The following is a 16,364-nucleotide window of genomic DNA, read 5'->3' on the forward strand; positions in this document are numbered from 1 at the left end:
ACCCTACTCTCTACCGCAGCTTGACCAGCGCTCTCCAGTACATCACTATCACCCGCCCTAACTTGTCCTCGCTGTCCAGCAAGCCTGTCTCTTCATGCACGCTCCCCGCTCATCCCACTATAACCTTGTCAAACGCATTATTCGTTATCTCAAAGGTACCCTAGACTTCGGCCTCCATATCTACCCATCCTCGCCTACCACTCTCGTAGCGTATTCTGACGCCGATTGGGCTGGTTGCCCCGACACCCGCCGTTCTACCTCTGGATTTTGCGTTTTTCTTGGGGATAATTTGATATCTTGGTCGTCGAAACGACAACTTACTGTTTCCAGGTCAAGTGGTGAGGCGGAGTACCGGGTGGTCGCCCATGTCATGGCCGAGACGGCTTGGTTGCGCCAATTGTTGGAGGAGCTCATCAGCCCATCGCCAAGTCTACAATGGTGTATTATGACAATGTTTTTGGCTTGTATATGTCCGCTAACCCCGTGCAGCATCGCCGGGCGAATGAGATCGACATTCATGTCGTACGTGACAAGGTCTCTTTGGGCGAAGTCCGTGTGCTTCATGTTCCTACAACCTATCAGTATGCGAACATGTTCACGAAAGGTTTGCCCACTGCGACGTTCAATCAGTTCCGGTCCAGTCTCAACGTTCGGGAGGCCCATGCTGAGACTACGGGGGGCTGTTAGATTATTGAGCTAGTCTCCCGCTGCTGACTTGAGCTGGTCAGCCCAGCCATCGGCACCGCCTTGCATGGCGCATGCAGCTGCTCTATCCCCCCGTGAGAATATGATCGATAAATGGTTTGTTAGCGCGTGTGTGCGTGTGTGAACCTCTCTCCTCCCTCTGATGTACTTCTATATATGTACTGCTCCATATAGGAGGAATAACAATCTATGTTGAGCTCAATATCTGAATCTAACAAAGATACAATGGTCCTTGCGTTCGGACCTACTTGGGAAGACAAGGAGAGCCTGCTCGCTCGTTTTTCGCACGCACACGCTTGGAGGCAAGCCTCATCCTAAGGGAAGGGGGATGTGAGCATACCTGACATGTAGAACCAACAGGGCAACAACGAGCACAACTCCAACGCTGCCCAACGACCCGCGCGACCCAGACGGCCCAACCCACGCTACCGCGGACCTGCGTGGGCTATCTGAAGCCAGCCTCCGCCCTACTTGAAGCCACTTGCAGGAGAGAGAGAGAGAGACACCGAGTGGATCATGACCCCGACGACGACGGCTACCTGTTCCTCCATCTCCTCTTGACACCCCTTTTCAATTCATGTATCTCCATGCTTGTAATCGCTAATGAGACGCGAATTCATGTGCCAAGACAATAGATCGAGTGATATACTACTGGATACCTAACATTATCACCGCCTTCGTTCACCGTTGACTCTATGAGCATAAATCATGAGTAAATTCAATGACTAAACAATCGACCGTAATTTTTGAATTTTTCAGCAACATGAAACTTAAGCAAAGCTGGAACTATGATTTATGAATTTTCCAGCAGCATGAAACTTCAGCAAATTTGAAATGACAGTCCGGTTGATCTTTTGGTTTTGGTGGTTCGTGTCTCAGTCATCGCCCTTCTTCTGCGTCGGAAACCAAATTTACAGCTCTGTATCCGGGATCTGGCTGCCGCAGGGTGGCGCGACCCGCTGACCTCAACGGATTAAAATAGCGGCAGCGGCCTACTTTTTAGGCGAGATCTGCTTGCGGAAGCGCCAACGCCACCAGATCCACGACGTGCCACCGCCCCGGACGAGGCATCTCCCCGTCACTCAAAAACACGCGCGGGCGCCGCGTGTTGTGCGAGCGCAAATTCTAAGCTGGTCCTCCTCCCGGACCGGAAGCGCTCGCTCGAGGGGGAGGCGTCGCGTCCGCCATGGGGTGCTCCTTCTCCGGGCTGAACGCGCTCTACGACACCGTGGGCGGCGGCGGCGACATCTGGGTCAACGACTACCGCTTCCGCGTGCTCCGCAGGCTCGGCGACGCCGGCCCCGCGGGCTCCTCCGTCTTCCTCGTCAAGGAGGTCGTCGCCGCCGCCGCGCCCTCCGACGGCACCGCCGGAGCGGGACCCGGCGCCGCGGGGCTCGCGAAGAAGAAGGGCGTCGACCCGTCCCACATCTCAGGTCTGCGTACCTTGTCTAGCTCCCTTAGCCCCGGACTCAGATCTGAGGGTGTTGTCGGTTAGATCACGCATGGGCTCGTTTGAATCCGGCGTGGGGCGTGCGGCCAAATGCCTCTCATTCTTCATTGTCTGGGTCAATCCAGATGTGCCCTCCTCACCAACGGAGATCGGCACACCAACTTTCTCATTTCATCAGAATCTTGCTTCAGATTATTGGTGTCTCTGAATTATGTCAGCACCTGCGTAGTCTTTCGCTCCCGCTTAACTGGATCGCTTCCCACATTGTCTGCTCGTGTATACACATTTTGTCCTCAAACAAAATTCCAAAGGGACCAAACCACGCGGTGATAGATCTACCGTATGATCTTCATTCGGAGCATCTGCCATACCGTGTCCTAGTTGAAATTTCTGTGGTTACAATCATTTTCAATTGTTGACCCGGTCTATTCTATTGGCATAATTTATGCCTTGTCGTATTTTGGAGAACCATATTGGAATGTGCATTTTAAGACCAATTGCTGCAACATGCTAAGCTAACCACTCCACTAAATTTGGCGTAGGTCCAATTCTGTCAACCTCTTGAGCATCCTGTGAGTTGCACATGGTCAACCAAATATCGCCCTTCAAAGCTAGAATCTTTGAAACTGCTTTCTAAGATTTACGGTATTGCTAGAAAACAGACTAGTATTCTGCTAAAGAGCGCAAGACGAATAGCACGCCATTTCAGTGATATAATTACTTGATGAACACTAATCTATTGATAACTTTTGACTCTTCACCTTTTAAGGATCATCATGCTCTGTTTGTTGTATTGTGTTTGACTTTTCAGTTATTATTGTTCTATTGTGTTCGGCTTTGCAGTTATTATTTGTTGCACTTATTTCTTGTTATCATCTCATTCTCTTGGATTTTCTTTTCAGCTGATGGGACATATGCTTTGAAGAAAGTTCTTATTCAGAGCGACCAACACTTGGAGCTAGTTCGGCAGGAGATCCGGGTGTCCTCTCAATTCAGCCATCCAAATTTACTTCCACTTCTTGAAAATGCCATTATTGCAGTCAAGGTAAGTTGGATACAAATAGATATCAGGCCCGCATCCAAATCGTGATAGTAGTACTATATCTTCCATCTTCCATCTCTACTTAAGAGCATTCGGTAGTGATATACTGGTATTTACTTTTGTTTTAAGTATTTGATAGCTTATGTTGGGTAATGAAAAAAATTAGATGGTTGACTATATGCTGATGGAGATTTAGAAGCTTTAATTGGTATCACAATACAGGTACTTTAAGTATTTGCGCTGTTACCAACAGATCTGCTCTTATATGTATTGTAGGGTGTGCAAGATGGGTCGCAGAACCATGAGGCTTACTTGTTATTCCCAGTTCACTTAGATGGAACCTTGCAGGATGTAACTAAATCCATGCAAGAAAAGAAAGAATACCTTTCAACAATCACTATTCTCCAGATATTTCGCCAGGTAAATACATATACTTATTGCCTCTCCTGTACAATACGACATTGTATCCTTATTGGACAATTACAACAGGGATGCGGTCGCCGTTTGACATACCATGTTGGAACAATTAGGCATGGCTGAAATGGCTCACAATCTTCTACTCTTATTTTCCCATTTTCTCTATTTCTTTAAACCACAAGATTTTATTTATATCAAAACCGAGACCCAAATTTCAATCTTGTTCTTGATCATGAATTGTATTTGTTTGATATTCCTTGACATCATTTTTTATGTTCTCCCGGTAATTCAATATTCCTTTGTGATATTACTAAATTTAGTATATAGTGAAAGAGGACTGTACCATCACTAAGGTGGAACAGTGGTGTTAGCAAAATTGATGTATTTATGCTTGTAACAACTGCAGGTTATACTCTTTCGCGCCCTTCCAACATTTCTGCTGCTGGTAGGAATTTTCTGTGAGGATTAACGTGCTAATTTTGGGATTTGTGTTGCCTACAGCTATGTGCAGGACTGAAGCATATGCACAGTTTTGAGCCACCATATGCTCACAATGGAGTTAAACCAGACAATGTCCTCATAACTCAGAGGAAGGAACAGCCTCATCTTGCTATCTTGATGGACTTTGAAAGTGCTCGCCCCGCAAGAAGAGCTATTAGATCACAAGCAGAAGCTTTGCAGCTGCAGGTACCTTTACACTTATAGATGGTTGGTTAATTAGTAGAGTTCAGATTAACAGTTTGTTGAGCCAGTGCTGATGGTAAGGTAACCTATTGTAATAGATAGAAAGGTCAACTTTTGTTCACATTTCTGTAGTTTAGCAACAAGTATGGAAAACATTTGGTAGCTAATATGGATTATTTTATGATTTCTTTCGGTAAATCTGATGAGTGTCTTCTTACTTTGACTGGCAATTGATTTAATGTAGGAATGGGCTTCAGAGCACTGCTCTGCACATTTCCGGGCACCTGAATTATGGGAGTGCCCACCCCACGCTGATATTGATGAGAGGACAGATGTATGGTCTTTGGGATGCACCCTTTATGCTATGATGTAAGTTCTCACGCAGAAACTTTATGAACTCACACATGGCCTCACCATTTGATGGTAATTGTTTTGTGGCTGATATTTGGTGCCCAACTGCCCATGCCTAAAAACGCTCGTATCAAATTAAGGGTCACTTCATTTATGTTGTTTGCAATAGTTCTTAAGAGGTACTCCATCTGTTCCAAAATAATTGAAGTTCTACGTTTGTCATTAGTTAAACTTGCTCAAGTTTGACCAACTCTGAAAGATGACTAAGATCTACAACACCAAGTCCACATAATAGGAAAGTATATTCCATAAAGAATCTTATGAGACTAATTTGGTGTTCTAGATGCTAATATATTTTTCTATAGAATTGGTCAAACTTTTTTTTTTTACTTGAACAGACCCGGAATTTCAATTATTTTGGAACGGAGGTAGTAATTAAACAGCATCTTTGTTAAATACTGATGTACTTACGTGGAAACCCTGCCATATATTTGAAACCCCTTTAACATTGTGTTGTGTCAAAATATGCGCTCACAGACCTTAGTGACTACCTGATTATACCTTTTTATTGCACTATGATGATCAGTTCGAAACTTAGAATGCAGCCCCCATGGAGGTTTAATTAAGATGTTCTCCTGTTGTTACATGCTTGCTCACTTACAAATAGTTACATATGCTTGTAAAGTGTAATAGTACATTACTATTAAGTAGTCATAATAATTCTTACTTCACCCACCTTGCTAGCTACAACATCAACCTGATGGTAATACGCTAATACAAACTGATGCAAATCCCTCAAAAATACTAGATTTGTGCAAATTAATTTGGAAATAATACTGGGAGTGGTACTGAAATATTAAATACACTGGCTCTGGTCAAATTGCATCCATAGCATACACTGTTTTCACGGTATAGTGTGTATACAGCCAGAGCTGGTGTTATGTGCACTGATATATCATTAGGCAAACTTACCATTGGTGTTATGTGCACTGATATATCGCTAGGCAGTGCCCAAATAAATATGGAATATTATGTAAATTAAGAAAGCTATTTAAATAGGAAATAAATAAGATTGGAGTTGGAGATGGGATTGGTATGCTTTGAATCATTGCTTTAAGGTGTGGTGAGTCCTATATAAGGTCCACCATAAGACTCTTTATTCGTTTGCTCTATTGCAAGAATAATGGTAAAGCTTATGTCTAAAAGTTCTCCACAACCCGAAGTAGTTGCGAGTTATTTTCAAAAAAATGGTTGTAACATTCAAGACCTGTTCAATCCTAGTAAAAGGGATTTTAGCTAATCACATATTGTTTTCTGGATCTGTCCACTGGAATCATTGTTGTCATCATCTTATTGCAGAATCCGTTATTTAGGGCTATTTTTTTAATTTTGTTTGGAACTGGATTAAGACAAATAACTCATCATGGCTGTATTGCTTTATTGTATCTAGTACTCCCTCCGTCCCAAAATTATTGTCTTAGATTTGTTTAGATATGAATGTATCTAGTCAAATTTTAGTATTTAGATACATCCATTTCTAAATAAAGTTAAGACAAGAATTTTGGGACGGAGGGAGTACTTAGTTTATAGGTTCTGTAGTGCAGCTGCTGATCATCCGATCATGTTCTTATTTGTTATAGGTATGGAAAATCCCCATTTGATTATGAGCTCGATGAATCTGCTGGCGAAAGCTTGGTAACAGTCACTAAAAGCGCACAGGTGAAGTGGCCTGCTGAGACGGGTTCTTCCTATCCTGATACTCTCCGCCAGTTTGTAACCTGGATGCTGCAGCCACATCCTGCAGTTCGTCCCCATATCGACGACATTATCATCCACGTTGATAAACTCATTGCGAAGCACTCGACTTGACAAGTAAATGGAACTGCTTCAACAGAAAGAAGAAAAGGAATTCGTATGTAAGTTTATAGAACATCTGCTTGATTCATTAAAAGTGACATGTTCCTTAATAGTCATTGTATGGAAGGAAGAAAGATGATATTTTCTGTAGCAGGCTTCACCGATTTAAGAACTGGCTGTTCCTGAGTACATTATGTCTGTAGATGTATGTATTTTTTGTGCCAAAGTGAGATTCAGGGGTCAATAAAATGATATCATCATTCTCCTGGTTTCTCCTGATTCTGCAAGTCTTATTTGAGTGATATTGCGCACGTTCTGGTGAGCAACCTACATATATCACACAACCATTTCAAAATATTGATATGATAATGTGAGAATTTAATACACAACGTTTGAATTTATGAATTTCATACATATTTTGTAGTAGCATAATTTTTTAGAGTAAATTTCATTTATATTAGGGATTGGCTGAACTTGTGTCGATAGGGTAAATTATGTGGGTGACGGGTAATTTCATTTGTATTAGGGATTGGCTGAACTTGTGTCGGTAGCGTCCAAATGGGAAATGGGTGCTTGTTAAGGGTACCACTAAGCTATAGTGATAGAGAAGGTCGAAAAGTGCAAATAGAAGACGAGCTCCATGGAGCCCGTCACTCAAATACGGACTTTATACGTTGCAAAACAGTCTGAAAAAATTTGTACATATACATGCATATGTATAGTACTCCACCCGTTCCTAAGTACTCCCTCCGTTCCTAAATATTAGTCTTTTAAGAGATTTCACTAGATGACTACATACGAAGCAAAATGAATGAATCTACACTCTAAAATATGTCTATATACATCTGTATGTAGTCCTCTAGTAGAATCCTTACAAAGACTTATATTTAGAAACGGAGGGAGTATAAGTCTTTTTAAAAGTTTCATTAGGGAACTACATACAAATGTATATATATATATTTTAAAGTGTAGATCACTCATTTTGCTTCGTATGTAATTTCCCTAATGAAATATCTAAAAAGAATTATATTTAGAGAACGGAAGGAGTATGTATTTTATGAATTATATAAATAATAAGCTCATTTTTTTAAGGCCGTGAGTATCTGGACCTCGTGGAGTTTCTGTACCTCGAGGTCGTGGACAATCTCGCAGCTCAAGCTCGACCATTGCTTGATATTTTTTTCCAGGTTTACCTCTTCCGTGTCGAGAGACATGAAACCCATGACCTTGTTCGGTTGCAACGGATTTGAAGGGGATTGGAGTGGATTGGGGAGGATTAAATCCCATGTAAGTCAAAATCCACCTCAATCTCCTTCAATCCTCTCTAATCCACTTGTGATGGGGATTAACCGAACAAGCCGTGAGTTTGCTGGGAGGAATCCTGGAAACACATTTGTGCGGTTTAGTTTAATCTAGATCGGCGTATTTGCAAAGGTTTGTGTGGGGTCGGTCAGCACGTAGACTGTCGCGTATTTTGATGACTGCTCGTTGTTAAAAACTGATCATGAAGGGCGCGCGATAGGCTCCATCCGCATGTTCCCTCGGGCGGAGCAGCCTGATTGGTAGCCGTTACTCCCTCCGTATCTAAATATAAGTTTTTAAAGATATTTCATTAGATGTCTACATACGTAGCAAAATGAATGAATCTATACTTTAAAGTATGTGTATATACATCCGTACGTAGTTCATTAGTTAAACCTCTAGAATGACTTATATTTAGAAACAGGGAGAGTAGATGATTCCAACTCTGTCCATCAGATCCACTAGTACAAATGCCCATACGTTGCACCGGGCAAAAAAAACATTATTCATAATTTTTTAATCAAATTTTAATAAACATTGATGATAAGGTTAAATGGAAATTTCTTATTTTTAATAAAAATGTTTAGATAAAAATAAAACACTTTTTAAAGATAGGTAATGTTTATATGATATCATAAATTTCTTTAAAAAAGAATCATTTTTAACAAATGTTTTTTAATAATGTTTTGCTATTTTGAAATTTATATTATATTTGTATTTGTTGCACTATTTGGGCTTGGTCCAAACATAAACTCTTAGAAAAAAAACACAATCGTTACAAGACTTTGTGCACGCACTGTCTATCTTCCTGTTCCCCCTCTCTTTATACTACCAAAACAATAGGGATACACTCGCGCCCCCTACCCCAGGCGACACGAGTGCCTCCAAACCCTAGCCGTCGGGCTTCTCCATCCCTTCCCGCGGAGGACGCCACCGGGCTAAGCCCAGTGGCCAGTGGCGTTGGCAGGTGATCCCCTCCCTACTTGCAATGCAGGAGGTGGGGTGTGGTCCGGCGAGGTGGCTTGCTCCGGACGGCGGTCTTGGGCGGCGGCGTGGCCATCTAGTGGCAGGCCAGTGGCGGCGGTGTGGTGAGGACGTCGTGGAGGTGTAGGCAGTTCGGGACTGCTTCATGCGATGTGGCCTTCGATCATGGCCTGGCCGAGGTGGTTGCCTCGTTACGCCACGATGGATGCTGGGACAGCGGCCACGGGAAGTGACGGATGGTGAGACCCAGATCGTCCTTCGATGCATAGTGTGGACGTACCTATGTCCAAGGCAGAGCTGCTCCAGCAGTCTGACGGATTCGATCCTAGACCCTGTTCAGTGCATAGACAGTGAAGAGCATGCTTGAGATTCATCCTAAAGGCATGGCACAACGAGGTGGCAACCCTCTATCCATGTTCTAGTGGAGGCGCCCTTCGGCACTCGCCGGAGCGTCATGATACACCGCGGTGGCAGTGCGGGTGTGGATGATCGTCGGATTTGGGCAGCCAACTCCGAGGTTGTAAAGGTGGTCTTGTAGATGCATAGGTCGTCGGTTGGATATTCTTGGGACTACAAATACATGATGCAAAGCTGACTTTCAAGCAGCTTACATAAAATGACGTGTAAACTGACTCTGCTTAATCATTGAAACAAAGACTTGAGATCGCCGGAGCGTCAGGATACACCGCGGTGGTAGTGTGGGTGTGGATGATCGCCGGATTTGGGCAGCCAACTCCGAGGCTGTAAAGGTGGTCTTGTAGATGCATAGGTCGTCGGTTGGATGTTCTTGGGACTACAAATACATGATGCAAAGCTGACTTCCAAGCAGCTTAATTGTAGAAAAGTAGCTTACACAAAATGACGTGCAAACTGACTCTCCTTAATCATTGAAACAAAGACTTGAGATCGCGAGAGCGTTAGGATACACCGTGGTGGCAGTGCGGGTGTGGATGATCGTTGAATTTGGGCAGCCAACTCCGAGGCTGTAAAGGTGGTCTTGTAGATGCATAGGTCGCCGGTTGGATGTTCTTGGGACTACAAATACATGATGCAAAGCTGACTTCCAAACATCTTAATTGTACGAAAATTAGCTTACACAAAATGACGTGCAAACTGACTCTCCTTAATCATTGAAACAAAAACTTGAGATTGTGTTAGAATTAAGCGAAGATTAAGGTGTATTTGCATGATAAATGTTGCCATCTCTAAGTAGGACTCGGACTGTTGTATTCAATTAAGTAGAATTTGACTCTTTTATAATAAATGTGCAGTTTTATACTGTATTTTTTAGTTAAATAAAACAGTCACACACACTGTCTTAAGTGCGTGGCTGGTATGTGTCCGATCTTGTTTGTAAATTGCATGCTTTTTTATTTACAAATATGAGATTACGCGTGATGTGAAGCACGACTAAAGGCAGCAGGTTGTTGGCATAATTGTCCTGACATTGGAAAATGGATGCGGCTGAAAGCAATTACATGAAAAAATTAAGATGCGGAGAGGTGATGCTATTTATAAAACAGATCTTTTACACTATCACTCTCACAAGCTAGTGCAACGTATGGGTTGCTAGTTTTAAAGGTTTACATATCCATTGATCAACTTGTAGCTTCTCTAAGTATCTTCATGGGATTTGGCCCCCACCAATTAAGAAGGGCCAGCGAGCGTTGTTCGCCTGCATTTGCCGCTGCATCTGTGTCATGACGTCGTCGAAGGTGGTGTCCGGGTCGTCGTTCTGCGAGTCGTAGCCGTCCGAGTCCGATTCGTACAACGGCCTCATGGCCTCCATCCGCGCCACGAACGCCGCACCCTCCTCGTCCCGCTCCAACTCCGGCTTCCTCTTGGAGCCGCAGCCCGTCTGCTTCTCCGCCTCCGCCTTGGCCTTGAGGAACGCCTCCTCCTTCTCCAGCTCCGCCATGAACTTGATCAGCCCCTCCTCCGTCGTGATGGTCTCCACCTTCACCCCCGCCTTGGCCTTGATCGTCGCCTCCTCCAGCGTGGCCTTCTTCGCCTTGACCTTGAGGACCGGCGCCTCCTGCTGCTCCGCCCTGGCCATCGGCTTGGAGAACGGCATCTTGTCAGCGGCCATCGCCGGATCCGCTCAGACTCTCTCCTCTCCTCCCCTCTGCTGGTTGGTTTAGGGTTTGGTGGATTTCTCTGTGTCTCTCGTGGGATCTTGTCTTCTCAACGAAAACAAGAGGCTGGCGTATATATTAAGAGGGGAAGCGTCGGCTCGGAGTCGGTCTTCGTCTCACGAGCCCGGACCGGCCTCTGCCTGGCGTATATGTTAAGGTTCTTAATTGGTGGGGGCCAAATCCCATGACGGCGTATTTGCAAAGGTTTGTGTGGGGTCGGTCAGCACGTAGACTGTCGCGCATTTTGATGACTGCTCGTTGTTAAAAACTGATCATGAAACTGCCCGTCGCTTCTTTTTAGCACAAGTAGCCTTGCAACGTAGAGGATCCGTCCACATGGGTGAAACTGCTCAACGGATCGTTATTATTCGTCCGAGGCATTCAGCTCTGGCTCTTTTCTTTTGCGAGTGCAGTTCTGGCTCTCTTGTTGCCTCATGTCTGCCCATGCGCGGCACGTCCCCCGCGCTGTAAAGTGACACAGCCGTTGACTATATTTCTATTAAAGACAAAGTTTGATGTAATACGAGTGCATACAACATGGTCATAATAATTTTTAGTGCGTATCAAAGAACACAATAAAAATATATATTTTTTGAATGTATATATGCAACAACCTATGATACTAGCAGGCGTTTTATACGGTGAATCCAAGAGTCGAAGGTCAAAAAGGCTTTTAAAGAGGATGAAAGGAGACAAGGCGATGGACCTGATTGTATCCCTATTGAGGTGTGGAGAGGCATCGGGGACATAGCAATAGTATGGCTAACCAAACTCTTCAACCTCATTTTTCAGCAAACAAGATATGAGAAGAATGAAGACGGAGTATATTAGTACCAATCTTTAAGAACTAGGAGATGTTCAGAGTTGTACCCATTGTAGGATCGTTAGAAGGTGTGTCTAGAGGGGGTGACTAGACTACTTGACAAGATTAAAATCGTAGCATTTTCCCAATTTTATGGTTGACAGATTTTAGCAATACTAACAAGTCTAGTACACCCTACACATGCTAGTCAAAATATATGGCAGCGGAAAAATAAAGACTTTGCACATGTAAAGGAGTAGAGTTTATGTAACGTCCAAGATGCGGCTCTTTCCTTATTTGGGGGCGAGGCCTCAAAAAGGGAAAGATGCACATCTAAGCATTTCGCAAGAACGGTAAACATTACAATACATACAAACGGGATGAGTAATAAGATTTTGCTTACACTCGCCACAAATTTAAGTACAAGATTCAGACAACATTTATTCAAATCATTTAGAAGGCAGGGTCCGACTACGGACAAGATAAACGACAAAAGCAATGTTCCCGCCTCGCTAGGCCCACGATCACGACCAAGGACCTCTAGTCATCCGGATACGTCACGTACAGTCGGCCACTGTCCTCGTCAAACTCCCACTTCAGCTGGGTATCCTCGGAAGCATATGTATCTGCGGTACCTGTACCTGTGGATGGTTGTAGTAATCTGTGAGCCACAATGAATCAACAATCTCATGACCTTGGTATCGAATCTAACTAAGTCATTAGGTGAGGATGGGGTATGTATTTGAGTTTGCAACAATCTAAGCATTTACGATGGCTAACTTACGTTGAACAGGAATTAAAGATATAGTGGTCTACGCATGACAGTTGTGACTAAGCATAATCACTAAGTGATCCTGTACACCTACTTACGTCAGTCATAACCCCATCGTGTTCTCGATGAGAGAAGGAACTCTGAAGGAAACAATCACGGTTGCGCACACAGTTGGCATGTTTTAATTAAGTTACTTCAAGTTATCTATAAACGGATGTTAATAGAGTTTCCATGCTTGCCACATAACCCCGGGCACGGCTTTCCGAAAGATTTAACCCTGCAGGGGTGCTCCAACTAATCCATCAGAAATTACCACAAGACGCATAGAAATCCTCGATCACGAAACTCGCGATCTCGTCGGATTCCTTCATGGAAAATCTCAACTCCGAGAAAATCCAAAGTCTCACTCGAATCCCGATGCACAAAGATATATTGTTAAGGTAAGACTGTTGGGGATCGTTGCATAGGAAACAAAAAAATTCCTACGCACACGAAGACCTATCATGGTGATGTCCATCTACGAAAGGAGATTTGGATCTACATACCCTTGTAGATCGCACAGCAGGAAGCGTTAAGAAACGCGGTTGATGTAGTGGAACGTCATTACGTCCCTCGAACTGTCCCACGAACCGTCCCCGATCCGTCCCACGATCTGTTCCGATCTAGTGCCGAACGAACGGCACCTCCGCGTTCAGCACACGTACAACTCGACGATGATCTCAGCCTTCTTGATCCAGCAAGCAAGACGGAGAAGTCGATGAGTTCTCCGACAGCGTGGCGGCGCTCCGGTGGTGGTGATGATCTACTCCTGCAGGGCTCCGCCCGAGGTCCGCAGAAATCTGATCTAGAGGTAAAACTATGTGGTCTAGGGTTGAGTTGCACGTGACAAAAGTTGTCTCAAATCAGCCTTAAAACACCACTATATATAGGAGGGAGGGGGAGGGGCTTGCCTTGAGGGACATGGCCCCCAAGGGTGCGCCGGCGCTAGGAGGAGGAGGACTCCTCCTCCAATTCGGTTTGGGAAGGAGGAGTCCTCCTCTTCCTTCCCACCTCCCAATTTTCCTTTTCTTTTTCTTTTCTTTTTGGTATTTCTTTAAGTAGCGCCATGGGCCCCTTGGGCTGACTCCACCAGCCCACTAGGGACTTGTGGCGCCATCCTATGGCCTTGGGCTCACTCCCGGGTGGGTGGGCCCCTCCCGGTGTGTTGGAAATATGCCCTAGAGGCAATAATAAATTAGTTATTATTATATTTCTTTGTTCATGCTAATCGTTTATTATCCATGCTATAATTGTATTGATTGGAAACACAATACTTGTGTGGGTACATAGACAAAACACTGTCCCTAGTAAGCCTCTAGTTGACTAGCTCGTTGATCAAAGATGGTCAAAGTTTCCTGACCATAGGCAAGTGTTGTTACTTGATAACGGGATCACATCATTAGGAGAATCATGTGATGGACAAGACCCAAACTATGAACGTAGCATATTGATCGTGTTGTTTTATTGCTATAGTTTTCTGCGTGTCAACTATTTGTTCCTATGACCATGAGATCATATAACTCACTGGCACCGGAGGAATACCTTGTGTGTATCAAACGTCACAACGTAACTGGGTGACTATAAAGATGCTCTACAGGTATCTCCGAAGGTGTCCGTTGAGTTAGTATGGATCAAGACTGGGATTTGTCACTCCGTGTGACGGAGAGGTATCTCAGGGCCCACTCGGTAATACAACATCACACACAAGCCTTGCAAGCAATGTGACTTAGTGTATGTCACGGGATCTTGTATTACGGAACGAGTAAAGAGACTTGCCGGTAAACGAGATTGAAATAGGTATGTGGATACCGACGATCGAATCTCGGGCAAGTAACATACCGAAGGACAAAGGGAATGACATACGGGATTATATGAATCCTTGACACTGAGGTTCAATCGATAAGATCTTCGTAGAATATGTAGGATCCAATATGGGCATCCAGGTCCCGCTATTGGATATTGACCGAGGAGTCCCTCGGGTCATGTCTACATAGTTCTCGAACCCGCAGGGTCTGCACACTTAAGGTTCGACGATGTCTTATGCGTATTTGAGTGATATGGTTGGTTATCGAATGTTGTTCGGAGTCCCGGATGAGATCATGGACGTCACGAGGGTTTACGGAATGGTTCGGAGATGAATATTGATATATAGGACGACCTCATTTGATTACTGAAAAGTTTTCGGCATTACCGGGAATGTACCGGGAGTGACGAATGGGTTCCGGATGTTCACCGGGGGGGGGGGGGCAGCCCACCCGGGGGAAGCCCATAGGCCTTAGGGGTGCCGCACCAGCCCTTAGTGGGCTGGTGGGACAGCCCAAGAGTCCCTATGCGCAGGAATCAAAAGAAAAAGAAAAAAAAGGGGGAAGTGGGAAAGTGGAGAAGGACTCCACCTTCCAATCCTAGTTGAAGGGGAGGACTTCCCCCCTTGCTTCGGCCGACCCCTTGGGTCTCTCTTGAGCCTCAAGGCAGGTCCCTCCCCCTCCCTCCTATATATACTGAGGTATTAGGGCTGATTTGAGACAACTTTGCCACGGCAGCCCGACCACATACCTTCACGGTTTTTCCTCTAGATCGTATTTCTGCGGAGCTCGGGCGGAGCCCTGCTGAGATAGATCACCACCAACCTCCGGAGCGTCGTCACGCTGCTGGAGAACTCATCTACCTCTCCGTCTCTCTTGCTGGATCAAGAAGGCCGAGATCATTGTTGAGCTGTACGTGTGCTGAACGCGGAGGTGCCGTCCGTTCGGCACTAGATCAGAGCGGATCGTGGGACGGTTCGTGGGACGGTTCGCGGGGCAGATCGAGGGACGTGAGGACGTTCCACTACATCAACCGCGTTTATTAACACTTCCTGCTGTGCGATCTACAAGGGTACGTAGATCGGAAATCTCCTCTCCTAGATGGACATCACCATGATAGGTCTTTGTGCGCGTAGGAATTTTTTTGTTTCCCATGCGACGTTCCCCAACAGTGGCATCATGAGCTAGGTTCATGCGTAGATGTTATCTCGAGTAGAACACAAAAGTATTTGTGGGCGGTGATGTGCGATTTGCTGCCCTCCTTAGTCTTTTCTTGATTCCGCGGTATTGTTGGATCGAAGCGGCTCGGACCGACATTACTCGTACGCTTACGAGAGACTGGTTTCATTGCTACGAGCAACTCCGTTGCTCAAAGATGACTGGCGAGTGTCGGTTTCTCCAACTTTAGTTGAATCGGATTTGACCGAGGAGGTCCTTGAAGAGAGGTTAAATACCAATTCATACATCTCCATTGTGGTGTTTGCGTAAGTAAGATGCGATCCTACTAGATACCCATGGCAACCACATAAAACATGCAACAACAATTAGAGGACGTCTATCTTGTTTTTGCAGGGTATGCTTGTGATGTGATATGGCCAACGACGTGATGTGATATATTGGATATATGAGATGATCATGTTGTAATAGTTAATATAGACTTGCACGTCGATGGTACGGCAACCGGCAGGAGCCATAGGGTTGTCTTTAAACTAACGTTTGTGTTTGCAGATGCATTTACTATATTGCTAGGAAGTAGCTTTAGTAGTAATAGCATAAGTAGCACGACAACCCCGATGGCAACACGTTGATGGAGATCATGGTGTGGCGCCGGTGACAAGAAGATCGTGCCGTTGCTTTGGTGATGGAGATCAAGAAGCACATGATGATGGCCATATCATGTCACTTATGAATTGCATGTGATGTTAATCCTTTTATGCACCTTATTTTGCTTAGAACGATGGTAGCATTATGAGGTGATCTCTCACTAAAATTTCAAGACGAAATTGTGTTCTCCTCGACTGT

The 16,364-nt window shown here is 44.7% G+C and overlaps 1 protein-coding gene across 1 annotated transcript; it reads left to right on the forward strand.

Annotated features, from left to right (window-relative positions):
- Positions 1–1,654: 1,654 nt before the first annotated feature.
- On the forward strand, positions 1,655–6,777 carry LOC123395424 (serine/threonine-protein kinase 16-like). Its single transcript, XM_045090422.1, has 6 exons — positions 1,655–2,138; positions 3,058–3,200; positions 3,474–3,617; positions 4,116–4,301; positions 4,543–4,667; positions 6,290–6,777. The coding sequence occupies exons 1-6, from the start codon at positions 1,892–1,894 to the stop codon at positions 6,516–6,518; spliced, it is 1,074 nt and encodes a 357-aa protein (XP_044946357.1). The 5' UTR covers positions 1,655–1,891; the 3' UTR covers positions 6,519–6,777.
- Positions 6,778–16,364: the final 9,587 nt, after the last annotated feature.

Source organism: Hordeum vulgare, chromosome 5H (assembly GCF_904849725.1).
Source record: "Hordeum vulgare subsp. vulgare chromosome 5H, MorexV3_pseudomolecules_assembly, whole genome shotgun sequence".
Classification (NCBI taxonomy): domain Eukaryota; kingdom Viridiplantae; phylum Streptophyta; class Magnoliopsida; order Poales; family Poaceae; genus Hordeum; species Hordeum vulgare.

Excerpts from the sequence above, each read along its gene's own strand:
- LOC123395424 (XM_045090422.1), top strand. The coding sequence starts at position 1,892 with ATGGGGTGCTCCTTCTCCGGGCTGAACGCGCTCTACGACACCGTGGGC. Across the intron at positions 3,201-3,473 it reads ATGCCATTATTGCAGTCAAG|GGTGTGCAAGATGGGTCGCA; the intron begins GTAAGTTGGATA and ends TATGTATTGTAG. Across the intron at positions 4,302-4,542 it reads CAGAAGCTTTGCAGCTGCAG|GAATGGGCTTCAGAGCACTG; the intron begins GTACCTTTACAC and ends GATTTAATGTAG.